The 27852-nt window shown below is 43.2% G+C and overlaps 1 protein-coding gene across 5 annotated transcripts in view; it reads left to right on the top strand.

The window, feature by feature from the left end:
• The window catches only part of DGKD (diacylglycerol kinase delta), a 61290-nt gene extending 34726 nt beyond the window's left edge, over positions 1-26564 (top strand). For 2 of the 5 annotated variants that reach the window (XM_053986650.1, XM_053986648.1), the window contains 22 exons: positions 2-164; positions 2114-2222; positions 2961-3100; positions 3829-3913; positions 4467-4561; positions 4650-4749; positions 4904-5177; positions 7021-7182; positions 7927-8055; positions 9018-9114; positions 9406-9516; positions 10229-10325; positions 11083-11190; positions 11785-11898; positions 12290-12424; positions 14843-14994; positions 15756-15867; positions 16033-16125; positions 16463-16582; positions 16912-17029; positions 18279-18409; positions 19529-23671. In XM_053986650.1, the coding sequence (XP_053842625.1) occupies positions 2-164; positions 2114-2222; positions 2961-3100; positions 3829-3913; positions 4467-4561; positions 4650-4749; positions 4904-5177; positions 7021-7182; positions 7927-8055; positions 9018-9114; positions 9406-9516; positions 10229-10325; positions 11083-11190; positions 11785-11898; positions 12290-12424; positions 14843-14994; positions 15756-15867; positions 16033-16125; positions 16463-16582; positions 16912-17029; positions 18279-18409; positions 19529-19618 (2735 nt within the window). In that variant the 3' untranslated portion in view covers positions 19619-23671. Of the gene's footprint in view, position 1; positions 165-2113; positions 2223-2960; positions 3101-3828; positions 3914-4466; positions 4562-4649; positions 4750-4903; positions 5178-7020; positions 7183-7926; positions 8056-9017; positions 9115-9405; positions 9517-10228; positions 10326-11082; positions 11191-11784; positions 11899-12289; positions 12425-14842; positions 14995-15755; positions 15868-16032; positions 16126-16462; positions 16583-16911; positions 17030-18278; positions 18410-19528; positions 23672-26473 lie in introns of those variants that run through there. The other 3 variants (XR_008438690.1, XM_053986651.1, XM_053986649.1) reach the window with 3 other exon arrangements.
• The last annotated feature ends 1288 nt before the right edge of the window (positions 26565-27852 follow it).

Raw genomic sequence — 27852 nt, 5'->3', positions numbered from 1 at the left:
GGTTTCTGGAAAGCCACCTGTCCCCCTTCTTGCACAAGCCCTTTGTTGGTCTTTGTCAACTCAAAAAGTGGAGACAACCAAGGTGTAAAATTTCTGCGAAGATTCAAACAACTGCTGAATCCAGCCCAGGTCTTTGACCTCATGAATGGAGGACCTCACCTTGGGTAGGCAGATTTTTTTTTTTTGAAACAAAAATTCCTTGTAAATACCCAGAAAGTACAAGGGATTTACTTGGTTAAGCTCATCCTCAAATATAACAGGGAACCTATTCCTCAGAGAAAACTAAACACGTGAGGTTTGGAGGGATTTTCCTCTCTCTGTGTTAAGTGTTACTGATTAGCTAAAATCGAAAAATGTTGTCGCAAAGGTTATTATATCCATTCATCAGTAATAGCAAGACAGCCTGAGGCATTTTGGGGGAATTCCAAAAACACTCCCCTGGAAGAAGACCAAGCATGGAAAGCTTGAACCCATAAGAAAACTTGTCAGCAAACAGTCTTTTAACAGGCATCCTCATATACTGCTAAGAAAAGTTAATTTCAGTTAACTCAAGTGAACAGATGTCATAGATAGCAAATTAATATTGTCAAGATGAGATTTATTGAGAAGTAACTTATCTGAGAAGTCTGTATAACTTCCATCCTTCAAAGACTTTGTGGTGATATTGTGGAGAGACTCTTTTGAGTCTTTAAGAGTGTTACTCTTTTGGTAAAGCTGGTTCTGCCCTAGGATCTAAGTTATGCTTCAGACTTTTTGCCAAATTATGCTAGAGTATCTGTGGATATAAAAAAAAGTGAGTGCTGTAAAATAAACATCTTTTGTGTATTTTTGCAACTCTCATTTAAAAGAAAAGTTTTGTCTTAAGTTTGTCCACTTCCAATTGGTTTTCTGTTGCGTCAGATTTAAGTAACTTTTGTCATTAATTGGTGCTCCTTATAATGAGAGCCAACACAAGGTGAATTTTCTTCATCTTTTCCTCCCAGTGACTCCAAGTCTTTGACTAGATCTGTAGATGCAGGGGCTGAATCTGGGAGTGTCCCTGGATTAGTGGTCATTGGGTTCTGCTCTCCTGAGTCCTGTTGTGGTTCTTTGCCATAGCATATTGCAAAACACTGGCATGTAAAACTGCAGTGTTCTGTCGAGGGGATGTGTTTCGCTGAAAAATAATTTATAAAAGACTTGTAAAATTAAGTGCTTTCTTGTTCCCCTCCCCGGCCAGACTGACTGTTGTGAGGAATTTTGCTTTCAAGCAGGAATGGAAAGGAGGGAATCAGTTACCTTCTTGAGCTGCGGTGCACACTTCTAAAAGAGATGCTCTTATATATTTGCTTAAAAAGAAAGTGATGGTACAGAGTAAAGCCAGCAAATCCTGTACTACAGCAAATCCTGTTTAGATAATAATAGTAAAAAAACATACATATAAAGCCAAAATAAAAGCAAGAGCAGATCTCAAAAATGTTCAGTAGGAAGCACAGTTTCAAACAGGAGAGGTTGTTTTTATTATTCTGGAAAGGGTGAATGGAGAAATTCACCCTGGTGAGCTGTTTGCCTGCCTGTGGGACAGACAAGGCACCAGAGCAGTGATTTATGTTGCTTTCCCAGAAAAACTAAAGCTTGTGATGTTTTACATCCTCTTGCAGTTATCTCATGGCTGATTGACTGCATGAGGATCCCCCTCTTGAAGATTTGCTTTAGTTGGTATGGCTGTGAGTGTGAAGGCAGTGACATCAGAGCACTTAGAACTGTGACAAATAGCTAATGTTAGGGTGGATGCAGCAAGGCTGCAAGAGGGAGTTAATTCAACGGATAATCAGCTATTACATGCTTGTCTCCTCTTCTGTAGAGACAAAAATGCCCTGCTTTAGTAGATGAGTATGTCTTGGGAGATATTTCTGTAGTGAATAGCTATGGTAAGTTGCTTAGCTGCATTTATAATCTCTTAATTATAACCATTTTAATTCATCTGTAATCTGGCCGTGACCTGTATTCATTGCAAAATCAGTGCTTACTTTAAGCAACATTGTCATGTTTGTTACCTAGATTGGAATTATAATTTCTTTCTGTAACAGCTGATTGTTTTTCCCTCTTGCTTTTTTCTTTCTCTTCTCTGTAGTTTACGCTTATTCCAGAAATTTGACACTTTCCGGATTCTAGTTTGTGGTGGGGACGGAAGTGTTGGCTGGGTTCTCTCTGAAATTGATAGCCTCAACCTTCACAAGCAGGTACCTGCCCCAGGAGCTTGGTTGGATGAAGGAATGAAGTAACAACAGCATGGGCTGAAGAGGACTTTCCTTGGTCATGCAGATATCATTTGCCCCAGGACTGAAGCTGCTGAAAGCTTACCATAGCAGTGCTCTTGCACTAGTTTTCTGCAAGAAATAAATCCAGTAATGGATTAATTCTTTATGCCTGTCTCCATTGTTCATCCACAAGATCCAGCTTTAGGAGTAGCTCTGAGTACTCCTGCTCCATCGCCAGTAGAGACATACTCTGAAAGGGCTGTGGTTGGGAAACTTGGGAGTTCCACATGGGTTATGCTCTGTTCCCTTTAATTCTTGTGGTGTAGTATCTGAGTCTTAGGGATAGGCTGTAACTTCACTGGGGTACAGATATCATGCACTGTTTTGCCTGGGAACTGTCTGTGCTAATTTTACAGAAACACAATGGCACCACCTGATGGCTAAATATAAATCTGTAAGAGGTTTACTATAGCGAGGTGCTCCTTGACATGGTAGCAGTAAAATCCTCCTCTCTCAATTCACAACCAAAAGTACAGGAAATTTTTCCTTAATTGTATGCTTTTCTGGCTGTTTTCCCCATCCAGTTACTTTCTCCCACCCTGGGATTAGCTGTTTTCCAGTGACTGGTGTGTTAAGGAATCAGTCATGTTACTCATGGCTGTTCCTGGCTCATGTTTCCCCATTTGAATATCATTTTCATTTTCCTTTTCTCTAATGCAGTGCCAGTTGGGAGTGCTGCCCTTGGGAACAGGGAATGACCTTGCCCGTGTTTTAGGCTGGGGTTCTGCTTGTGATGATGATACCCAGCTCCCGCAGATCCTGGAGAAGCTGGAGAGGGCCAGTACCAAAATGCTGGACAGGTGGGTAACCATCACTAACATCATCTGCTCTTCAAGAGTTGTGTGAAGATATCCTTCCAGGAGAACGGGGCAGTCCTGACTCTGACAAGCTTTTGGACCTCTTACTAATGCCAGATAACATTTTTGTTACTGATACCCTCTCGTGAGAAAAAATGAAATTATTGGGGTTCCAGTGTCCTCACTTCTGTCCCAGAGTCCTCATCAATTGAATTTGTGATTTCTTTGTCCTAGTTTGAAACCAAACTTATGTCATAACCTAAGACAGCCTTAAAGTTATGACTTTTTTTTAAAAGCAATTTCTTCTTTGTAAATCTAAACCAGTTTATCTTGAGCTTGGCTTAGAAGTGAAAGCCAAATACAGAAGTGGGTGTCAATGCTTGGTATTGATACCTCCTGTATATGTCTTTGTACATAATATATAAGACTGTCTCATGCCTTTAGAGTTGCATCTTGGCATCTCTTATGTTGAATCAAGTAATGCCAGTGGAATTTTTGTGGAGAGGGAAGAAGTAGAGATATTCCCTGTGCTGTAGAATACTTGTTCATAGTGTCATGCTTCCTTCTTCCCCAGTTCAGCCCTTCTGTATTTCCATTGCCACTCTGTGGCTTCTTTATATCAGTGATGGCTCCCCAAAGTGCAGTTTGTTCTGCTTTGAGGTTCTAACCTGTTATATTTGGATAACAGAGGAAACCATCTGCATTGTAGTGACAAGTATGATTTTCAACAGGTGGAGCATCATGGTGTATGAAACCAAACTCCCTCGCCAGGCCTCCACTTCCACAGTCACTGAAGATTGCAGTGAGAATTCAGAGGTACTTCTCAGGAGGGGCAGGGGTCTGGAGCACCAGCCTTGGAGCACACGAGATAGGAGGCAGTGGCTGAGCTCCAGTGGAGCAGAGCTAAGCCATGGGTGTAGCCAGAGCTGCAAAGATCCAGGGCTTTAAGTCAGTGAAGCATTATGGAGAAAGATGGAGGTTGGGTTACCAAAGTCAACAACCATAATGAGGGATGAGAAGATACTTTGGAATTGAATGGAAAGGAAATTACTGGCTTTTATTTGCTTCATTATGTCAAGTTGTTGAAATAGTGGCAAACTGCATAGCAGTCATGAAGACCCTCAGTGCTTTCAGATTTGCAGTTGATCAGAGACTCTAAGGACTGCTGATGATTTGTAGGTTCAGAATTAGTTTCTTGATCAGGTTCAGGTCTTCAGTGAGTAACAGAGCCCTGGACTCTGTGGAACTTTTTCAGGGCAAAAAAAATCTGTAGAGTGATAGGTACTCTTAGAGGAGCCAGGATTTCACAGCATATGTTGTAATGCTGGGAAGCAGCAGCACCCCAGTGTTTCTTTCTGATTGTCAACAGGTGCAGAAGATTCTCTGCTATGAAGATTCTGTGGCTGCTCATTTGTCCAAAATTTTGACTTCTGACCAACACTCAGTGGTGATCTCCTCAGCCAAGTGAGTACTTAGAGGACAACTAATCTAAATTTCACTGTGAAAATCCTGCAACAACCCTTGCATGATTTTGTTTTGCTCCTCTGTCTAGAGTACTTTGTGAGACAGTGAAGGATTTTGTGGCTCGAGTAGGGAAAGCCTATGAGAAGGCAACAGAAAGCTCAGAGGAGTCAGAGGTCATGGCCAGGAAGGTAAAATTTGAAAAAATGTTTGGGTTTCTGCTTCTGAAGTGTAAAACTGCTCTGTTTTCAGAGAACTGGGTTAGCAGCAGTTCAGTTAGCACTGAAAGAATGAGCTACCCAGGCAACTGTTAGTTCTACTCACATGTTGTTCTTCTTCATGTAGTGCTCTGTCCTGAAGGAGAAGCTGGACTTATTGCTGAAGACACTGAATGATGAATCTCAAGCGTCTTCCTCTCTGCCCAACCCTCCTCCCACCATTGCAGAGGAGACAGAGGATGGGGATGGGTCGGGCAGTGCAGGTGACTCTTCAAGTGAGCTCTCAGTGGGCTCGGCCTGCACTGCACGGCCCCAGATATTCCGTCCCCGAGAGCAGCTCATGCTGAGAGCCAACAGCTTGAAAAAAGCCATTCGCCAGATAATAGAGCATGCAGAGAAAGGTAACCCTTCAGGAGTCCTGCTTGTCACTTCCTACAGCCTCTTAAGAAGTATAAATTTCCTTTATTCTGGGGGGCAGCAGGCTTCTTTATTGAAAGCAGCTTTCCTGAGCTAGAGAAGCTATTCAGTAACTCTGACCATTTAGTTTCAGTGTCATCTCTACCAAGCCCACCTTCTGGAAACATTGCTTAATAAATGAGTCTGAAGTTCAAGGTGTGTTCTCTTCTAGCTGGCTGGTTTAGGAAGTTCCTACCCTACCACACTGTTAATTTGCATTTCCTGCCTGTCCCCACCCATACCGCAATTGTGTCAGTGCAGATCTTTGTGTGGCCTTGCTGTAAAACAGATCTGAAAATAATTGGGAAGAAGGGATTTTAAGTATTTTAACATTGTTTCAATTTCTTTATAGCAGAGGCCAGCAAAACGTTGCTGTGGTACAACTGCAGGAGAGGGCAGGAGCTTCTTAAATGAGCTTTGTTCCTGGGAAAAACTTATAATACTGCACTTTGGTGCAAGTAATTTCTGTTCTGATGTTAACTTCTTAGGCAGGTAACCCTCTTCTCCATGTCTTGACCCTTGTCTGTCTCCAGGCACACACCCCCAATGCTCCAAGTTTCTTTTCCTTAGAAAGGCATCAGTCTCCAAGTGTTAGTCATAAAGTCGGGGGTTAACTGAGACCAAAGGAAGTACTTAACAGATTGTTACTGGAGATAAAAGCATTGAAATTGCAGATCTAACATCCATGCACATCCAGGAGTGCACTCTGAACAACTGTGTAGTAAGTTACAAATCATTGCAAAGTTGCTTGGATTTCCAGCACTGCAGCACTGTATACAACATTTGCTGGAGGTGAATAGTGGAAGTCCAGCAAACAGCCTACTTCTGGTGAAACAGGAGGCCTTGACCTCACTGCTCCTTCACTTTGCTGCTGCTTGCCGTACGCCAGTTTGATGTTTGTGAAGTTCTATTGGAGCCCAAGCAATTTGCTTAATCCAGCTAGAAGTGTTCCTGTTTCTGCTGCACGAGTGGGTTGGATTGCTTCACGGGTAGTTCTGCTGAACTACCGGGTCAGCACAATAGAGAGGAAGAGACTGAAAGAAGGGGGTGATCTGTGCAGGCAGTGAGCTGGTAGAGCAGCTGAGGGCATTCAGAGCTGAGCCCTGGCAGGGGCTGCTGGGGAGGAAAAGACTTGTTGATTGCTTGCGAAGTAAGTTTTGATTTCTTTAGGCAGCATGCTAGCGTTTAAATCTTACGAGCTCTCGAGCAAACTCCAGTTACATTTCAGATGTATTTGTTCAGCTTTTCCAAACTGTTTTTCTTCTTCCAGAGTGTGCAATCTGATTCTTTCTTCTGATTGTATTGGTTTTTACCGACTGCTGTTTTCTTCCTTTTTGATTATGTGTGTCTAAGTCCCCATTTCAAGTGCCTTATGTTATTGCACCACTACAGATTAAACAAACAGGAAATTCATTAATCATTTCATGTCTGTCTGATTAGAATTCCTGGCAACATCTAAGTGCAAATAAATGGAAGCCCATCACCTCTAGCACAGTTTACATCTCAGGATGCCTGAGTACCTGTGGCATTAAAAATAGACACTTCTATTTAGAGCCTGACTGCTAAAGAGCTCAGCAAAGTAAACAAAGAGGCTAAGCCAACCTGGTTCCAAAAGCTCTCCAGAGCAGAGCTGAGACAAATGATAAAGGAAAGCTTTGTGTTATTCCTATTCTTTCCTTTAAGGAATCAGGACATTTAGAATCCCATCCTGTTGTTATTTACATGAGTGGGAGGTATTCCTTGCCAGAAGAGCTGTGAGGTACTCACCTGCTTTATCTCTTCATACAGCTGTAGATGAGCAGAATGCTCAGACCCAGGAGCAAGAGGGCTTCCTCCTTAGTCTCTCAGCCTCTGAGGAAGGCAAGGAGCTGAGGAACGAGGATAAAATATCCATGCAGTCATCACACAGCAGCAGCTATGGAGTGTCCAAGGGGAGGAGCCAGAGGAAAGGTACTGCTTTGGGGCTGCCACCATGTAGATCTTGCCTGTGGATTATAATTCTGTTAGTTATAAAAAGGGAAGGAGGTGTTATGTGTATTACCTTCTGTGTTCTGTTCTTCTCAAATTTTTGCATGATTGCTCTTCAGGCCTTGCACGTTTCTGTGTTCTAGTCTATGCATTATACACTCAATTTTTTGCTGCATCTCTCATAGTTGGTCCATGATCTTAGCATATGAAACCTAGGATTCAGAAATTTTCTTGCACCTTAGCCAGTAATCTGGATTCTCTTGGTTTTCAGTGCTTGGACAAGGACAGTCTTGAGCACTTTTCATGTCATCCTTTGCAGATGACAGAGAACAGCAGCCAGTTTGCTTTAATAACTGTGTTATGTGAGTAATTTGTTAGAGATCCTTGATCACTGCTAATACATTTGGAACTTCCCTGATTATTGATTTGGAGCCAAATAACCTATCTGTTGTGCTGCTGGCACCAGCTTTTTCTCATCTCTAACATTTTTCTCATTTCTAACATTTTTCTTGTGGCATTTTGGTACTTCCATTCTGTGGGGTTTTCCAGCAGCACATATCTGACATCTCTGTCTCTTAATGACTGGTTCTGTCACTTTTTTGTTTTCTGGGGGCTCAAGTGTTTTGCTGTTGAGTGATTCCTAACCCAGTCTTGCCGCTTGGCCTGCGTTGGTCTGAATCACAGCACTATGTTTGTCAATAGCCAAGTTTGTGTTGTGTTTTACAGCCTCCAAGTCTCCTTGTGAAAGACTAATAAACAAAGGAAGTTTGTCACTGGGCAGCTCTGCATCTCTTCCTCCCCAGACAGGAGGTCGGGACAACTTGCCAATGCTGAACACAAAAATCCTCTACCCAAGTAGGTATAACACCCACCACTTCCCAATGAGGCAGCCATCTGGAGCATAGGTGACTGCAGCACAGGCTGCAGTCCTCATGTGAAAACATGAGATTGTCCTGCCAGATGCCCTTTTGTGCAAGGTCAACCATGAGAGAAATCCCTTTGTGGATAACTGCAAGTGGAGGCTTGGAATGAGCTGTAGTAGTTTCCAGTTTGTAGCTAAGACTTAGACACAGATTTCTATTAATGCCATGAAGTGGCAGAATTTAGATGCCAATTGTAAGGAGATACTTATCTCAAAGTAACCATGAGAAGGGGGAGATGATGCTGTTGAGAAAGATTTCTGAAGAATGGCAGCCATAGGTTGAGAGCAGCAGTTCCTTTATGTGAAGTGACTGGAAGTGCACAGACTCAGCAGAATTCCCACCTCTCACATGATGTGCAGCAACTTCTCCCCATCAGTGTAGCAGTATCTTTCCATCTCTTCGCCCAAATTACTTGTTCAAATTGCTCCTTCTGGAAGCAGGTAATTTCCTTTCTCTCTGACAAACCTACTATTTGTGGTTCACCAGTTAATAATTTAAGAAGCAGGAGACAGTAATTCTTGAATAACTTGGATCATAGCTTCAGTCCTGCTCCTTTCTCTCTATTCACTGTATCAGGGATATTGCATGTCTCACCCTGGAACAAAAAAGCTGCTGCAGAGAGAACTCCTATTTCTCTTTTCCATGTTTCTATACAACTGTGCTGCTAGCCTTAGGCAGTACACTGTCAGTCAGAAACCCTGCAGGCAGCCCCAGAAACCCTTCTCCTTGTCAAAAGAACTAACCTCTGGGTTAGTGAAAGAAGACACTAATGCTCTTTGCTTTCTTCATGAATGACAGGGAAGAATGTATCAACTCTTGTTATCTAGTCTTTGACGTTACCTGTTTTCTCCTTATTATTTGTCATGCTCTTCTCCATGGTCAATTTTCCTACAGATATACGTGCTGGCATGTCAGGTTCTTTGCCTGGGAGCTCTGTCATCAGTCGATTGTTGATCCATGCGGATCCCTTTAACTCTGAGCCTGAAAATCTGTGAGTATGCTCAGGAGCTGGAAGGGAGGGCATGGGCATTTGCAAACGGACCTCAGCAGAGAGGGGGATTCATTTATGGACCAAAGTAATGGACTGCAACAGCCTGGAGTTCCATAAATGGATTCATATGGTGGATTCTAGAGCTTAAGGATCAGCTTATGGAATGTGCAGTGACACACATCTGACACAGTTGGGCTTGGTGGTCTTTTCCAATCTAAATGATTCTGTGTGAGATACGCACCAAATGGTAACAAGACTTATGAGCGGAAGTTTTGTTCTTCTGTTTGGCAGTGAATGTTACACTGAGAAGTGTGTCATGAATAATTACTTTGGAATTGGACTGGATGCAAAGATTTCCTTGGACTTCAACAACAAACGTGATGAGCACCCAGAGAAATGCAGGTGAGTTTGGTTTTAAATGACCTTTGGAATTATGCCAAAAGTGACTGAACCACTTCATGCTTCTGTGTGGTTTTGAAGCTGATTGTGTACAATGTGCTGAGTAGGTGTATTGTCTACATAATGCTCCTTCAAGGCTTGAAATCATGATGGAAGAGATAAGTTACTGATTTATTACTGGTTCATTATGCTATAAGGTATTTAAGTTGCTACATTGGAGCAACATTTAGCACATTGGTTCTATTTATATCATCTCACGCACAGAGAGAAACACATCTCAATTCTAAATGCAGCAGAGGCTGGTTTTGGCATTGATCCTGATTCAATACAAACCACAGGTTTGGCCTTTTGAATACCTGAGCAACTACAGGATGCTTTGTGTAGCCTAGGATTGGCTATATTTGCTGTATATGAGCTAATACAGCCAAGCACTGTTGATGTCTTGGTGTATGAGATGGACAAGTTCTGTGCCAGGGCAGTCTGTGTATATTTCTGGTAGTGTCTGTTACTCATGCTTGATTCCTACCTGACATTTACTTAAAGGGAAGTAGTTTTCTAGCACAGTGACCACTTGAAACAATTGACCCTTTTGGAAGCAAAGCACCTTTGTGGTTAAGGATGTAGCAGGTACCATTTCAATGTGAAGATTTCATTCCTTCTTAGTGAAAGGGTAAATGTCTGTGCTGACTTTTTCTCTTTTTGTTTGCCCCCTTAGAAGTCGTACTAAGAATATGATGTGGTATGGAGTATTGGGGACCAAGGAGCTGCTGCACAGAACATATAAAAACCTGGAGCAGAAGGTCTTGCTGGAGGTGAGGAATTAGCATGTTCTTGTGTTCCTAAGACTGGGATGCCTAATTCCATCTCCTTCAGGCACTGTGATTTTTGGCATGGTGATTTGGCTTGGTGACATTTGTCTGCCTGAAACAATGTACTTGGCTATGTGTCACGCTGAGCTAACTAAAAGTGGCTTTTCCTGGTTCAGGAGCATAACTTGTATTCTAAGCCCAAAAGGGAAGAAGTATCATCCTGCTGGAAAGTATTTGCTGTTCGCAGTGCAGTGTTCAGCATGGATAAGATTGTTACGTTCCATGTGGTTTCTCACGTGAGCACATAATTTTTGATGGTGGGTGCAGTGGAAAGTTCTGAATTTAACTGTGCTGTGATGTGTATCCAGCTGGAAAAGAAATACTTTTGTATAGGTCATGTACAGCATAAACAGGTAACTTGCAGGAGAAGACCCTCATCACATGGATGTTTCAGGAGTTGTATTCCACTTTCTTGAGAAATAAATCAAGAGGCTTTGCCAAGCCTCTCAGGTGTGTCCTATTCCTGTTAGAGGAAAAGAAACAAGAGTTTGTTGAAGAACATGTCTGCCAGAAGATGTGTGGCTCATGAGGCTTGAGTGGATACCTTCTACTCTTCTAGGCCAAGAATGAACAGGAAGAAACCTGAATTACTGTATTACTAAGATGGTGCTGGCTGTTTTCTGTTCACAGAGCATGTGCTCTGGCAGGAGGGTCTCTCTCCTGCTGGGCTGAGACTAGTGTTGCCTTCATTTTTGTGCAGTGCGATGGGAGGCCAATCCCTCTGCCCAGTCTCCAGGGGATTGCTGTGCTCAACATTCCCAGCTATGCAGGAGGCACCAACTTCTGGGGGGGAACCAAGGAAGATGATGTGAGTATTCTCTAAGACTGTACAGGAAATGTTTCTACTTACTGTTGCTTTTGAGGTCACAGCCTCTGAAAATAGTGCTTGGAAGAAGAGGGCAGGGGGCCTGTCTGCATGCACTTTCTGTTGGATGTGGCTGAGATACTGAAACCTAACCTTTAGCAGCTTTCATACCCAGGCAGTCTGTAAGGATTTAGAAAAAAACATCACCAGAGCATTTGGACCTGCAGGAAGTTCTTTAGGTTGCCCTTGTCAACACAGAGAAGTAAAGAGAAGTAAAGCCCCTTGATAGCAAAGGCAGCTAGATTCACTCAGAAACGTTGTATTCTTTGGAAATATTTTGGAGTGCCTACTTTCAAAAAAATAATTATCGCCGTATGACCTACAGCTTTCATGTCTGAATTATACTTTAGCAATTGGAAGCTTCCCTTTTTCACTTCTAGCTCGTTCCAGATCTTCACTTTCTAACCTTGTTAATTTTATACAGATTAAAGAGCACAATTAAGAGCCAACCCCCAGGTTGGCACCAATAGGGGGTAAAGGAAACATCTCCAAGAGAGCTGTGCCTCAGCTGAATTCTCTCTCCCTTGTATGTGGCAGACATTTACAGCCCCTTCCTTTGATGACAAGATTTTGGAGGTGGTAGCCGTGTTTGGTAGCATGCAGATGGCAGTATCACGTGTGATAAACCTACAGCATCACCGGATTGCACAGGTATCAGCTGCTTTTGTGAGCTCTTCCTGCCTGCCCCCTCTCCAGCTGGTGGACTTTGTAAAGCCCTTCTTTCTGCTCTGTCTGGTCCATGGAAAGAGCATTCGCCAGGGTTGGAAATGGACGTGCTCAGGGGCAATTTGAGTATGGAATTGTTTGCTAGCATTCATTTTAGTAGGAGTTAGACCAACAACTCAAATACAGATTAGTCCAAAGGCAAAGCAGGTGTTCCCCGCTGCTCAAGGCTGAGGTGTGTCCTGCTGCCTAGATGTGTGTGCCTCAAGTAGCACCAAAGCTACAGCACCTGGGGAGGGGCTTTGGAATGACAGAGAATGGCTTATGCTTTTGGAAAATCAACCTTTTAGCATTCTTCTGACCCAGTCACTCCTTGCAGTGCCGGACAGTAAAGATAGCAATCCTTGGAGAAGAAGGAGTTCCTGTGCAAGTGGATGGAGAAGCCTGGATCCAGCCTCCAGGTTACATTTGGATTGTTCATAAGAACAGGGCACAGACCCTCACCCGAGACAGGGTAAGAGCATCCTGAATTGCTTGTGCAGTATACATGTGTTTCAACGTCACATATTTCTGGAGAGCATGGACAGGGCCACACGTGAACATGATCTTTGTGAATGCAAGAAGCATATTTTATTACACACCATAAACCTTTTGGGAAAGAACGTGATTAAACTTGCATTCAGCACTTGGGAAATGTCATAAGTAAGGTTGTTTATGCAAGCTTATTTTACTTCCTTTTCTAGTTGCCTTAAGACAGTGTTTCTTAACATGCTTGCATGCTGTTTTTTCTACAGGATGCCTGCCTCGCCAAGCACTGTGGATTGTCTAGATTCAGACGGTCAATGTTTTAATTTGTCATTGTTATTCAGTATCTGGCTTCATTGACCATGCAAAACAGTGTCTTTTGCCTTGTTCCAGAAGTGTGTGTCAGTCTCATCTCATAATTTTCAAATATATCTGATGAGTACCAGCAGATAAGGAAGCCTCCTTGCTCTTTTGCTATATGACTGAGCAGTGGTGAGACAAAGGAAAGGATAAAGACCATGCTGTGGCACAGACACACTTTGAGTCCTCCCAGCTCTGTGACTGTCCATGCATAAACAGTTCAGTTGAGAGCAGATCTTCATATTTTCCAGCATAACACCCCTTTACCCAGCTTCCAGAGCAAATCAAAGTCCTCTGCAAAGGGACTCACCTGCTGAATCACAATAAGAAGGAGTACAACAAAGGGAAAAAGGGAAAGCAGCCTGATACACAGGCCTGAGGCAGATTGCCTGGCAAGGGAATGACAAAGATGATAGTATGAAAGGAGAGCAAAGGTGGGCATACAAAGCCCCTATCGTGGTAGGACAGGAGACCAGAGACCTCTTAACTGGGAGAGCAGTGGGTGTTGATCATAGAACCACAGAATGGTTTGGGTTGGAAGGGACTTTAAAGGTCATCTAGTCCAAGCCCCTTGGGGAGGGACACCTTCCACTAGACCAGGTTGCTTAAAGCCCCATCGAGCCTGTGGTCTAAATGTTGCCAGAGATGGGGCATCCACCACTTCTCTGGGCAACCTGTGCCAGTGTTTCATCCCCCTCATCATATAAAATCCTTCCTTATATCTAGCTGAATGTATCCTCTTTTGAGTTCAAAGAGTGTCCTGTCAGCTCTGATGTGAATGTTGTGGAGAGGAGACAGGAATAGTGCACACAATCTTTTGTGAAGGGTAAGAGAGCTTCTGCAGCATCACATTGACACTTGGAGGGACAATGACTGAAAGAGATAGCACAGAGAGCAAGAGAGAACAGGATTGCTGCTGTAAAGGTAAAGGGAGGGAAAAAAGGAGAGGCAACCTATGTGTGGGCATGGTGGGAAAGGTGGCACAAGAGACAGAGAAGACAAGGTAGTCCCTTGTGAGTGTGCTATGTGTTGGGCCATCAGAAATCACAGCTATGATTGTGCCAGCCCATTCCTAATTGCCTACCAACTTGGTTTTGCAGTCATGGAATTGCCAGTGAGGAAGAGGTTCCAGTTTTGCAGTTGCACACTCAACTTTGTCTCAACTTACCCTTGTTTTTCCTGCTGTCCTTTTAAAGGTCACTGCATACTCCTTCTTTCACAGAGCAAACCTGTCCTCTTCAGTTGAAGTGGACTTGATGCATGTGACCCTGTACCTTTGGTAACATTTTTCAAATGTGATTTGGGTTATATAATTTCCTAAACTGAAGATGGAAAAACTCAAATTCCCGTATTTGTTTGGCCTCATCTGGAGCACTAAAGAGTCATCAGCAAGAGTGAGATCGGCAGGTAGCTTGCACTGAGCTGACAGAGCCTGGTTTTCCAGTGTTAGAGGCAGTAGGGGAAGAGAGTGCTTTACCACAAGGCTCCATAGTTTTCATTCTCACCATATTCAATATAAATCCTTCTACATTGGATCTGTTTTGCTTCTTCCTACACCACTACCTGCTGCCCACAGGAGTATCAGTAAGGTTTCAAATGTGTCAGGTCCTAGCTCTGAGTTCAGATGCTTGGCCCACCAGTTCCTAGGGAAGCCCAGTTTACTTCCAGATAAGGAGGAGCCTTGAACATTTTTAATTTCAAGCTCTGAAGTGTCTCAGTAATACTGAGGTGTAAAGGTGATACAGCTGCTCAAAGAAAAGGCTGCCACCAGTAGAGAATTGTTGGATTTTTTAAGTCTGGCTCTCAGTACTGCCCAGTAATTTTGACTAAAACTGTGCTTAAATAGAAATTCAGCCAAGGCAAGCATGTGGCATGGAAAACTTCATCCCAGACAGCTACTTAGCAAAGTTATAAGCAACTTAACTACTGGGCCCTGCAGTGAAAAGTGCCTGTACCAGATCTACATGTTTTACAGGCATAGGCACAGTCACTGGGTTTTTATAGGAGTTTTACAAGGTACTTCATAGTTTGCTTACTGTGTTTTTAGGCATTTGAGAGCACCCTGAAGTCTTGGGAGGACAAGCAGAAGTGTGAGTTGTCACGACCGTCCTCTTTCTCTCTGCAACCAGAGATCATGTCTGAAGAAGAATCCACCCAGATCATCCAGTTTGGTCAAGCTGCAGGTGCTCTTATCCACAGGTGTGACTCAACTTGCTTTTGGTGAATAGAGCCTCCTTTAGGGCCTGAAGTTCTTGTCCTGCTTCCTGTTTCTGGAGATGTTCCTGTTCAGCTACATTGCTGGTCCATGTCACTGAGAGTAGCATCATTTGTTGTTCAGTGTCCCAGCTCAACAAGGACTAAAGCTGAATAAACTTTCGTAGGCCATTTTGAACAAAATATGTTACTTTTATGAGCAAACATGGATCCTTTAATCCTGAAAGAACCTGTTGCCTTTGAATATAAAGTAGTTTTTTCAGAAAAGAAACAAAAGCCTCTCAAGGAGCTCAGATGACAGCCTGGGTTGTTGTAACCCTGATGCCTAGCAGAAATTTTTGTACAATGCCCAGAATGTATGCTTACCTGCTTATCCTTTAGTCAGGCATTCCATTGGGCTTCTGAGAGAAAGTTCCCAGAGTCATTAGAGAAGGTTGCTGTAAGTGCAGCTGCCTTTCACATCACTCTAGTCATACTAAAATGTCTGGGTTGTATTTCAAACTGATCCCAGTTTGTGTGCAGAATTGAACATGTTGTTCCTGTGAGAGAGCTGCATTTCCTTGCCTATGCATGCTCAGTGTGGCAGGAGAACTGCCCTGCTTTGCCAGAGGCTGTGCCCCTGCCATGAGCCCGGCTCGGCTCATCACTTGGATGAGTGTTTAAATGGGATACCCAGTCAGGAGAGATCTCCTGATTTGAACATATGCAATCTGATATGCTGATGCAATCTGTAATTCTCTCTTTAGCATTCGGGAAATAGCTCAATCCTATCAGGACATGGAACAGGAGCTTGCCCATGCTGTCAATGCCAGCTCCAAGTCTATGGACAAAGTCTACGCTAAATCCAAGTCTACAGAGGTACTGCACTCACTTGGCATCTCCCATTTGTCCTCACTCCAGAGCTCTTGGTTTTCCATTCTAGATGACCAAAAGTAGGCCTTGCTAGTCTAAGACTTCTTCCTTTTGACTGCTCAGACCTGTGCACTTCTAAGCTTAACTTGTACATGAACTGCTTCCCTGCAGGGTCTGAACTGCAGCCTTGTTGTAGAGATGGTGAATAATGTCAAAGCCCTGCACAATGAGACAGAGCTGCTGCTGGCAGGCAAGATGGCACTGGTAAGGAGCATAAAGCAGGAGGAAAAACCAGCCTCACACTTCCTCTCCTCTCCTCCTATTGCCTTGGCCTAGCATTTTGCTGGTCTTGGACTCTGTAAGTCAGTTTAGATGTTACTATCCAGGAATCATTTGCTACAGAAAATTTTGCTACACGACTATGCTGTGGAGCTTGAAGCTCAGAAAATAGAAGAGTTGTTAACTTGGTCTGGGCAGAGTACCTGCTCTGCACTTCCTGTCAAAGGAACTGCTTTGTTAGCTAGGAATTTCAAGACAAGGGCCTGGCTGTGTGTTCTACCATGAGGCTTTTAACTCTGCCTTTCTTCTATTCCTGATCCAGCAATTAGATCCTCCACAGAAGGAGCAGCTCCAGGCAGCCCTGGCAGACATGGACCTCCAGCTGAGGAAACTGGCAGACATCCCTTGGCTGTGGCAGCTTATGGAGCCCTGTGATGAGGAGGTGAGGAGGACCAAGGCTATTTCTCCCTACCTGTTCTCTTTTTCCCTAGTTCTCTCTGTGTGTTTGACTTCCTGTTACTATATGGCTGATGTGAGAAAAAAATATTAAGAAATAAACTTGACTCCCTAGGGCTAAAGAAAGTAATTTCCTGCCAAGATCCCTTGCCTAATATGGGATCAACTTTCTCTGCTTCCTTTTCTGTCTTGATGAGAATGAGTTTAGGATTTTTTTTCCTTTCGAGATCACGGAACTGATCTTGACAGTGCTTGTTGCTCTTAGTCCATTCCAATCAGTTTATGTGTGCTTGATTTTCCCTTCTGTTCTTGCAGAACCAGATGCTGGATTATTCTAAACGCAGTCGCAGTGGCAAATTCCGCCTGGTGACCAAGTTTAAAAAGGAGAAGAACAACAAAAATAAGGAGACTCACAGTAGCATGGGATTGCCGGGTACCAAGTCTGCTCATTCATTGTGTCTTTTTATCCCATCAGTGTGGTCACACCACTACCTGTTCTCGGTCTGTTTCCTCACATATCCTCTCCTTCTGTTTCATCTGCATCTGCCTCTTCTTGCAGGTCTAGTCAGTCTTTTTCATGTGGCAAAATAGCTTATTGCTCCCTTCTGAGTCATGGTCCCCCTGTACCATGCCAACATTCGTGAGCAGGAACAGGAGGTACTCTCTGAAGAATTCTCCCCTACACTATACAGATTTTCACAGATATTTCAGAGGATGTTTAGGGAAGTGAATTTGAGGATTTTGGCATTTTAAGTATAAAAATGACTGTGGGGCTCAAGTCCGCTTAACTCCAGTCTTTTCACTGCTTATTCTCTGTGATACAATAAATGATACTTTTCTCATTGATTCACCTTCAGGCCTTAATCAAGTTTCATGTCTAATTGGCTGGGAATCAGCATCACCACAGGTGCTTCCTGACCTTTAATCCTATTGGTCAGTAAATAAAAACTGGCCATGAATCAACAAATTGCCATTCAAGACACTTTCTCTTTAAATTGGTCTAGTTGATTTTTGGTTTATGCTCTCCTTATGAAGTCTTTTTCCAAAATTCAGAAGCATGACCTGTGCTGTTAGCTCTTGGGTCCTGTCCTCAGCCATGGAGTTGTGGGTACAGTCTCCTGTCTGACAGGCTGGTGTTCATTCACTGCCTTCCAAAACTGGGAAATTTTATTATTCTCTTATTTAGAGACTGCAAGAAGGTGGAAGTCTAAACTCTTCCTCTCTCCGTCAGACAAGGGGGAGAGAAGTTGCCATTTTGTTTACTGATTGCAAGTGGTTGTACATAATAATGTGCGAACTGATCTGTGCTGTGATTCTCCATCATATATTTTATGAATCTGTTGTTTTGTACACAGAATTTACACAATTAATTTACTCTTCTTAAACATGGGTGTAAACTTGAAAAAAGTTACCCCTATGAAAAGATATGCCATCTCATCCAAACAAATATGCACTTCCTCCTGGCTGTACTGCAGCAGGACTCTTCTTAAGAGAACATCTCCTACCTTTTTTGCCCTACCTCCTTCATTTGAGATTGAAGGTTGTGCTGCCCTCCCCTTAGGTAGAGACTGTGGTCCTGCTTGCCCTCCTCCTCTGGCACTGACTGCTGTGGTGTCCTCATCTCTCCCTGTCTCCTGGGATTCTGGGTACTCAATGCACTCCTGCTTTTCCATCTCTAACAGTTCACCTCTGGGGAACGGAGGAGGTTGCGGCGTGGCTTGAGCACCTCAGTCTTTGTGAGTATAAGGATATCTTCATCCGGCATGACGTCCGGGGCTCTGAGCTCCTGCACCTTGAACGGAGGGACCTCAAGGTACTTTCACGGTCGGCTCATGAGAAATAGCCAGCTGCATCTGCATGACCTCCTGTGCTGAATGTGCTTGGAAGTGGTCTGCCCGCTGTTCATTCCAGGTGCCTTGGCAAGATGAACAGGTTCACTACAGCCTCGTTTTATTTTCTCACCCTTTTGGGTCCCCTGGTTTTTCATAGCAGGGAAGTAGAAGAGCTGGTTGAGGGACCAGCTGTCCAGTTCTGCCACAGCTTCCTGGACATATGATACAGTCCAGCACACAGATTGCCAGTAGTGTTCTTGAGAGTCTCTGATTTTAATGACGGAAGTTTTTCTCAGCTACTGTACCATCTTTGCAGAAGGTGCTGTAATTGGGAAGATTTGGTTCTTACCATGCAGTGACTGGACAAATGGATCATCATACTTCTTTGTTACAAGAAAAAATGATTGTGCACTTTGATGAGGCTTATGGATGGAGAGAATCTTTTTTAAGCAGGCTTAGCAGCCACACTGCACAACTTTTCATCTCCTCACCAGGAGACATTGTTTCTACTGAGGAAAAATTGAAAGTGGTGGTTCTTTGCATGTAGAAGAGAATTGTGTCATCATTCTGGTGACTTGCATAGACCAGGAAAACACTGTTTGTTTTTTTTTGAAGTAGTATGTGGCATTTGTTGGATGCCCCTTGAACCTTTATTTATAATTTTTACCATCTTCCCATGGTGAGATTTGCTGTAAGCTGTGTAGCTGACCCCTCTGCATGTCATCCACCTACAGCCTGTGTTTGTTGCATGGTACCAGCTATCAGATGTGACTGGTTAGTTCTTCCTGCATGTTTTGGCTTCTAAATTGGGTCCTTGACATCTATGTGCTCTTTCTGTTCTCACAGCCTTTGACAGTCAATTTGTGTTTCTGGCTAACAGTCCATAGTTGTTTCTTCGCATTGCACTGTGCCCACTCTGCATTCCTTAGTAGCTTTTTGACATGTGGTTTGAGGCTCTGTATATAACTCTCAGGTTTGGAATTTTTCTGGTTGGTTTCCTCCTCTCTTTGTAACTGGCTGACTAGTTTGTAACTGTTGCTTGGCCACCTGGAGTTTCCTTCTGCCTTTCTTTTAGAGTAAGGTTTTGTTTTTTCTTACAGGACCTGGGTGTGACCAAAGTAGGTCACATGAAGAGGATACTGCACGGGATCAAGGAGCTGAGCCGGAATACTCCTGCCAGCGAGGCTTAGCCTCTGTTTTCACAGCCTGTGTCTACCATTCTCCCTAACTGCACAGCAGTCACCTCACAAAGCAGATGTGCTCACAACTATCTCTGCTGAACAGCCAAATTTTAGCTGTTCAGAGCTCATATCAACCAAGCATGGTGCTACTTTTTTCCTGTGGGGTATGGCTGCATCCATTGGAGAGGCACTTCCTCTGTGGTTGACAGAGCCTCCTGGAGAGAACTCACTTGCTGTTTGAAGAACCATGTCCTGTGTCGTGGGAAGTTCTGGTTCCAGGGACACTGCAGGACTCCTGAGAACTGCAACACAGATACCTTTACTGGATAACTTCATCACAGTAGAATCATTCAGGGCAAAAGACGTATTGGCCAGTCTTAATTCAGGAGCATCTGACAGTCTTTTCAGACCCAAAACTTTCCTGTTCATCTGTGTGTCACACCTGTATTTAGCATATTTAAGTGGGACAAAGCCTCTCCTTTCATCTTGCTAATCCCTTTTTAATGCATCTGTAGCTGTGTGTAATTTGCATCTGAAATTCGAAGCCAGTGCAGACCTCTTCCGATGAATATCAAGTGATTCTCATTCACTCATGCTTTTGCAACAAACAGTGCATGCATTTTAGACAGGGTTTGCACCAGCTGGTGGGGCCTTCTGCTGGGCCTGCTCTCCTCTACCAGCCAGGGGCAATGGTACAACCTTTAGGTTGTCACAAAAAATGTGGTGCTGAATCATCACGGACAATTGTTCAGAAATTCCTGGCAGTAAGAAAAGAAAATTCTGGAGAGACAAATGGTTACAGGAAATCAGCTCTGACATTCCTTCTTCTGAATTCATCTTTGAGAGACCAGATAAAAGGGAGAGGAAAGCTAATGAGCTGTTTGTGCTGCACAAGAAGGGAGGTATAGGACAACTTGCTTCATCTTGAGGGAGGGAGCAATATGACTGTCAATGGCCCGGTGTAGCTTCCTGCCTGTTCAGTACCACTTATGTGGCCACAAACACGAGAGCTGTTTCTTTACTTCAGCTTGCAGTGTACAAAACTATTTCTGTCACAAAATAAGTGATTTAAGTCTAGTACTTGTATCTTTTCACCTGTCTAGGTTTCAGTAGCTTTTCCACCTTGCTTCTCTTTCTTCTGCCTTGCTCCTTCACTCCAGGGTGATACAAAAGATTAGAGTAGCTCACTTCTCCTGGGCTGTACCCCTAAAAGATTCCTTATGCTGTCAAACATTGGGGCTCCTGTAAGAACTCTGAGAGAAGGAGATTGTTACTGAGCAAATGAGCATCATAATGAAAACTGGAATATATTGATAAATTGCCTTTGGTACCAGCAACAGTGGAGCATGGAAAAATTAGTGCCTCTGAATCAGAGTTTCTAGATGGCTGACCTCAGTTGGGTGGCTGTTAAAGCCCAAGACCAGCATGCATAGTTATATCACCATCTTTATCACTGCAAAGGGAATTTGGCAACAGTCAGTGCTGTAAAACTTGGGAGACAGCAGAAATTTTTAATTACTCTGTCATTTTCTGTGTATTTATTTATTTTTTTTATTATTATTACAGAGGGGGCACCTGTCTGGCTACAGTTGCTGACAGAAAAGCCCACATACACAGTGGCATAAAAGATAATTTGCTGAGGACATCATTCTTTTTTACTTGTAAGGATTTTTATCAAATTGGTATCACTTCTCTAGTCTAATAACAATCAGTCAAATTAGTTTATATAAAGATTTGTCAGCTTATAAAGGCTCTGGGCTGATTTCGTTTCAGCTGGGCAAACTCCATTGAATTCCCTAGTATTTCACCAGGGGTTATTCTGACTCTGCCTGTCTGTTCTAACCAGACACATTCACCCATGTGTCTCCTTGCAGCCTGGCGAGTAACAGGGTTTGCTCATGAGTAGGTAAAAGAAGACTAAACATGCTTGTTCCAGCTAGAAACACTTACAGTATAAATAGTGTGGGGCCTGAGCAGGAAATATATCCAGCCTTGCCCTGAATGTATTTCTCCTATGTATATGTTGGCAATTGCTTCCATAGCTGTAGTTTTTATTTATCAGTACAGACTCCCTCTAACTATATTGAATTCCTGAGGTATCAGGTAAGTAGGAATTGCAAGCATACTGTATTGCTTGTTGAGGCACAGAGCAGTGTCTGGATGAAAATGAGGAGAAATCTCTTCAGGAGAGCCTCAGGATGCAGCCATCCTCAGTGGTGGTGTGCAGTGACCTCACAGTGTGTGCATCACACTGTCTATCTCAGAATTGTGCGTGGCTGGGACATCCATGTGCCTTCCCAGGAGAGTGCAGCAGGAGGGCAAGGCAGGTGATAACTCCAGAGAACAGGTGAGATCTGTGTTTGTTCTATATGCAGTGAAGGAGCTGTTCTGTAAACTTTCCCCAGCAGCTTCATGATTAAAGATGCATAAACAATAAGCTCTTGCCTTGCATAAATCCTTGAGGGATTAAATTCTTGCTTGCATAGAAACAGCTCCTCTCTACTCTTCCTGCCCAGAGCAACAGAGGAATCCAAAGAGTTTTTACATTCAGGTGTGTTCCTTAATTCATGCCATGTCTATCAAGACCTGATGGCCATTAGCCATTTGCATGAGTGATGAGGCCTGCACAGATGCATCTTCTTTTTTTTTTTTTTTTTGCTTTTTTGATCTGTGTGTCAATGCCTTTAGATCCTTTTTGTGCACATGCACATGTATCAATGGGTTGACAGCCACTATATTCCTGTCTTACTTATCAGAGGCAGGAAGGGAGTTCTTCCTTCTTCTAAGAGCTAGAAAACAGGATCCACGTTTAACCTGAGTGCCTTTGAATATTTATTAATGTTTAGATCTATGAAACCACAAAGGGTTGTAGTTCTGTGTGTCTCACTGGGAACAGTGCAGATTTCTGTTGGCGAGATTTTTGTGAATAGATGAAGACAACTTGTCTTGAACATCAGTGAGTGCTATCAGTGAGTGCTATCTGCAAAGTAGGGAGCCAGGTAGAACTCTTGGCTACTGCCTGAGTTTCTCTTCTGACATCTGATAATTTTTTGTGGGAGAGAAACTCAGGAATGACAATTAGTAAAAAATATGCTGCTTTGCCAAAAAGAGATTGTCCAGCAGTCTCAGGAGCACCAGCCTGAGAGAAGCTAGAACTGCACATATCAGACAGGTGTTTAGTCCCTGAAGAAAAGCAACTCCTGTGAAAGCCATGCGGCACCTTCTGTTCACATCCTTCACCCCTGGCAGTGGCTGCAGTGAGCTGGGCACAGGGTTTCTTCTGCTTGGAAGAGGCTTCAGTCCAATTTCTCACATTCTGGCACCATCGTGGATATTTAATGGCAGATTCTGGGGAATGATGATTGGGGCTAAGTGAGATTGCGTGCAGTGGAGACTGAAGGGAGGTTTGGCTGTTGGCAGTGCCCTGCCCTGGGCTGCCCTCAGGACGGCTGGTAGAGCCTCTTTGTTGTACCTTGTGGGATGTTGGCAGGAGCCAGCACAGTGGCCAAGGGGAACTGTGCCACTGGGTGCCTGGCGGTGCTGGCCTGGCACCTGGGAGCCTCCAGCTCTGCTGAGGCCTTCAGTACCTGTGCTACGTCTGTTTCTGCACCCAAATCGTATGGAAAGCTTCGATCATTGTTTTAGTGTTATTTTAAAATATGCATAATAGCGATGTGATTTATAAAACAGACTGTTTACAAGACATATTTTGTATCTTAAGTTGTGTGTACTGTAAAAAAGGAAAGGATGAAAAATGATGTTTTTCTACAACTGTCAGCAGTGACTGCATGTCTGTATCATTCTCCACCAACTGTTGTTCCTCAGGGGTCTCCCCACCATTCCTGCGATCCTGTTAAAAGCATCGGGAAGCAAGTGAATCCCTGTACAGTCTTGGGAAGAAGGTTTTGTGCCTTAAGAATGGGACCTGCTTCCCTCCTATTTATTTTGTTAATTTATACAGTGATTACCATGGAAATGTCTCTTGGGATTTTTTTGTACATAGTTTACTTGTTGTAAATATGTTTTTCTTGTATATAAAGTAAACATGTTTCTGAGCTTCCAGTAAGGATTCTCTGTTACTGATTTTGTTGTGAGAGGGCTGCTGTGCCCATCAGATGGGAACCAGCTAATAAAACCTGTGCTGCGATTAAATGGTTTTATCCTGGCTTGCACCAGAAGTTCAGAGCTATTCCTTAGAGAGGAGGGAAATGGTAAATGTAAGTGTTGTAGCAAAATGTAAATTTTGTAGCATTTTTTGTGTTGGTTTAATTGGCATGGAGTAGAAAGCATCAGGTAGTTTAGTTTTTTTAGCTATGTCTTGCAGTGAACAAAAGATGTTTTAAATGTGGTGCTTCTACTGGTGCTCATCCTGATCAAAGCTCTGCTGGCAGCAAACCCACAGCTCGATGGGAGCACTCTGTCAGACTCAGCAGGGCTGTGTTGGTTACTCCTCCTCAGGTGGCTGTTCCTGGCCATGGTGCTGCAGTGCCAGGATGAGATGGGAGCAGTTGTTCTCTCCTGCACCTGAGCCTCTGCCTATTCCATTTATTGCAGGCAGTATGTACAGTGACTGGAATAAGTGAAAATACATTTACAGAAATGTGGGAGAAGTGAATTTTCTCATGAAATGTAGAAACTGAGTGCCATAAATGACACCTGTAAACTTGAAACAAAAAAATTTGGAGGTATTTGGATGAGCAGTCCATAGAGTGGATTGTGATAAGCTTTCTCTTCTGTCTGTACAGATTGGTGTGTTCATAAGATGCTGATAGGAAACTTCCAGCAGATTTATTTAAATTGAGAGGATTGATGTAGAGTTCCACAGTACTGTCACAAAGTGGGTGGAAAGTAAGTTACAATGGTCATGAATATTTTCCATGTGAAAAACATCTTTGTACGTGCTAATTAAACAGAAGTATGGAGAGAATAGCGTATGGAACAGGAACATCGTTCTAATGTTACATACTCTTGCATGATGAAAATGGTAAAATTGAGCATTACAGTGTTGGTTACCTGGAGCCAGAATAAGGAGAAAAGAAGAACTACTGTGTTTACTCACACATGCATCAAACCCTTAAAGTCAGGCTCTGCTTTAAGTGGCACTACAGAAAACATGCAAAGAAGGCAGCAGCAGAGACAGAAGATATTCTTACTCCTCTGATACAGGTTAATTAATTTTGGTATTTTTTCAGTAATGTGGCAGAAGCTAATAGAAAAAAAACTTACTGCCCCACTCATTGTGTCATTACAGAATGTCAGACCTCCTTCCCAGGGCTGACATCCTCTTGGTTTGATTTAACTACCTAAAGGATGTCAGGAAGATGGAATGGGTTGGGAGGAAGGTGTGCTGTGAAGATCTCTACCAGTGAGTTTAAATACAAAAGTATGAATAACTGTGCACCCCCTAGCTGGGCCTGGAGTAGCTTGAGGTGTTTAATTCTCATGAGAGCAGAATGAAAAGGTCCTGAGACTGGAAAGTGACATTCCACATTGATAACAGCTAAAAGAGTGATGGCAGTTCTCCAGCAACTTCTGTCTGAAGAGTTCTAGCATTTTGTATTTACCTAGTGACCTGGGAGTGTTTTTCTTTACAAGAAAAGAAGAGCTGAGGCAGTGTGCATATGACCTAGAAGACCCCTTTGGTTGACTTCATGGTAAAATGCAAGCCAGTTGTGGCCTATGGCTTTTCTTTATGGGAGCAGGGAAGCAGGTGGCCTAAGCTCTCACGTCCTCCTCCATGAGCAGGTTGGTTTGCATTGATGGGCTGCTCCAGAGGAGGAGTTGGAGCAAGGTGATGGTCTCTCTTGGCAGAGGCTGTACAGAACTGCAGCCCCAGCAGCGAGCAGATCCCAACCAGGGAAGTAACAGGCTGGGAGGAATTCGATATCTGCACAGGTTGTTGAATTCCTCTTGTTCCCAGGCTGCAAACTGGATTCACAGCACTTCCCAGCAGCACACAGGCTCTCCATGGAGAGGTGTTCTTGCCTTTCTGGCACATGTTCCAGTGCTCCTCCCAACTGTGGAAAACCTTGGGCTCTAAGGACCTTTTCTTTTAAGAAGAGCGACCTGAGGAAACTGATACTTCAGCTTGGGTTTCCTAGGGAAGCAGGTGCAGTCTGTCTGGTGCTGTGTGTATGAGCCTGTCTTTCCCCTTTTAATGCCTATTTGGAACTGCTCTCTTGTTTCAAACAGTTCACAGGGAGAGATGATGGCTGACAGAACACTGTTTCTGTAAGTCTTGCAAGAAATCAGGACTTGGGATGAGAGGAAGACTTTGATAGAGTTCTGGCAGGTAGAGGCTCCAGTGTGCATGTAGAAAGTAGGCTTGGTGCTTTTATTGCTCAGTGAATTATTCAGATTTGTTGCAAATAAAAAGTTATGAACTAGGAAGTGCTCATAGATGCAGCACAGCATGATTGCTGAAGAGCTGTGGGGTTTGATTTATGTGATTTTTTTTTTACCACTTCAGTTTCCTTCTTTATCAAAATTTACATCTGTCTATAATTTATTTAATTTGTAGAAATGTACATTTTTAATTTCAATTTAGAAAAATTTGAGAGGAGTAATTTGGTGGTCCTGGCTAAGAGGCTAAAGGCCAAGAACACATTTGATAATTTGCTTTTTTTTTATTTCAAGGAGGTGGGTTCTTCGATTATTAGTGCCTGTTCATAACACACTAAATCAGAAGTCTCCACAGTGCTAATTTAAATTTATGGAGCTTCTGTCTTGCCATTCTCTTGTGAGGTTTCTATTTTCTCCTCTTTACCCTCTTCTAGCCCTCCTTAGAAAAAAATCCTATTTTTTAAAATGAAAATGAACTAGAAAACAGCCCAGCACTGTGATTTTTTTTTTTTTTTTTTTTAGATTGAAATTGATCCCCTGGCATGCAAAACTTGAAGTACCTGGACCATCTTTTCTTCAATCCCCTGCACCTGTAGTCATAAGATCACCTGAGAGCCCAAGTGCTGGCTTTTAAAATACTCATTTCTTCACTACAATGGCAGGAGAAAACAGGAAAATCAAGCCCTCAAAACAAAAGGGATGATGAAAAAGTAAGTTAATTCTTACTGAGTATCAGTACAGGAGTAAAAAAAAAATAGGATGTTTTTGGGAGGCTGACCCATTGGTTTGCATGTTTGAGGTTGGCAGTTGGTGTGCGTGTCCTGAATTTCCACTCTTATTCAAAACCACGTAACCTACATGGTAGCAAATGGCCGGGTAAGCTACAAATATGAATAATACATGTAATATAGGGTATTACCTGTGTATCTATTTAGGTTTCCTATTTTACATTTCCTGTCTTCAGGTGTGTTTCATAAACTCAATTTGCAGCAAAAATCTGTTGTCATTAATCTCAGTTGAAGCTTTCTTGTTGAATGGCTGAAGTGAGGATAAAGAACGTACCAGTAGAGCTTTGTAGTGCACACTTCTTCCTCAGCTGGGATATGGATGCAGCAATCTTTTAAACTGAAGTCCCAAATGGATGAACTTCATTTAAAGAGAACTTGTTTTCAAGAAAGTCCGTGGCCAAATTTGTGAGGGAAAAAGGAAATAAAAGTTTTATAAGCAGTCAGGGCTCTCCTAATCAGTGTCACGGGGATGTGAGCTGAGATGCTGGGGGGCCCATCTTTCCCTAACCTCTGGTGGCACTTTCCCTGATGAGGGACCCCAGAAGACTCCTGGGTGCACAGGTAATTTGCATGAAGATGCTGTATCTTCAACATCAGGAAGAATTTCTTCCTGCAAAGGGTGGTCAGGCATTGGAAGGGGCTGCCCAGAGAGGTTTGGAGTTCCCATTACTGGAGGTGTTCAAGGAACAACTGGATGTGGCACTCAGTGCTCTGGGCTGGGTGACAAGGTGGGGATCAGTCACAGCTTAGACTCGATGGTCTTGGAGATCTTTTCCAACCTGAGTGATTCTGGAATTCTGCTGCACAGCTCACAGAGATGCCACTGCAGACACTGTTTGCAGAGAACTCGGACATGCTGCTTCCTACCACCTCCAATGCAAGAAAATATCTGAAAAGGATTGGGGGTTTTCTCTAAATGCTTAGTGTTCAGAATTCAGTAGAATACTCTGTTCTGATGAGAGCTAACCCAGGACACCAGAAGATGCAATATGCTGATACAAGCATCTGGTATCTGCTCATGGCTGCCAGGGGTGGTTAGTTCCCTTTGCTGTTTTGTGGTGGAAGCTTTGATGAGCAAATGAAGTAGGAGGACTGTTAAAAATTGCAATATGT

This window comes from Vidua macroura, chromosome 10 (assembly GCF_024509145.1).
Source record: "Vidua macroura isolate BioBank_ID:100142 chromosome 10, ASM2450914v1, whole genome shotgun sequence".
Classification (NCBI taxonomy): Eukaryota; Metazoa; Chordata; class Aves; order Passeriformes; family Viduidae; genus Vidua; species Vidua macroura.
This window is presented reverse-complemented; position numbering and strand designations above follow the sequence as displayed.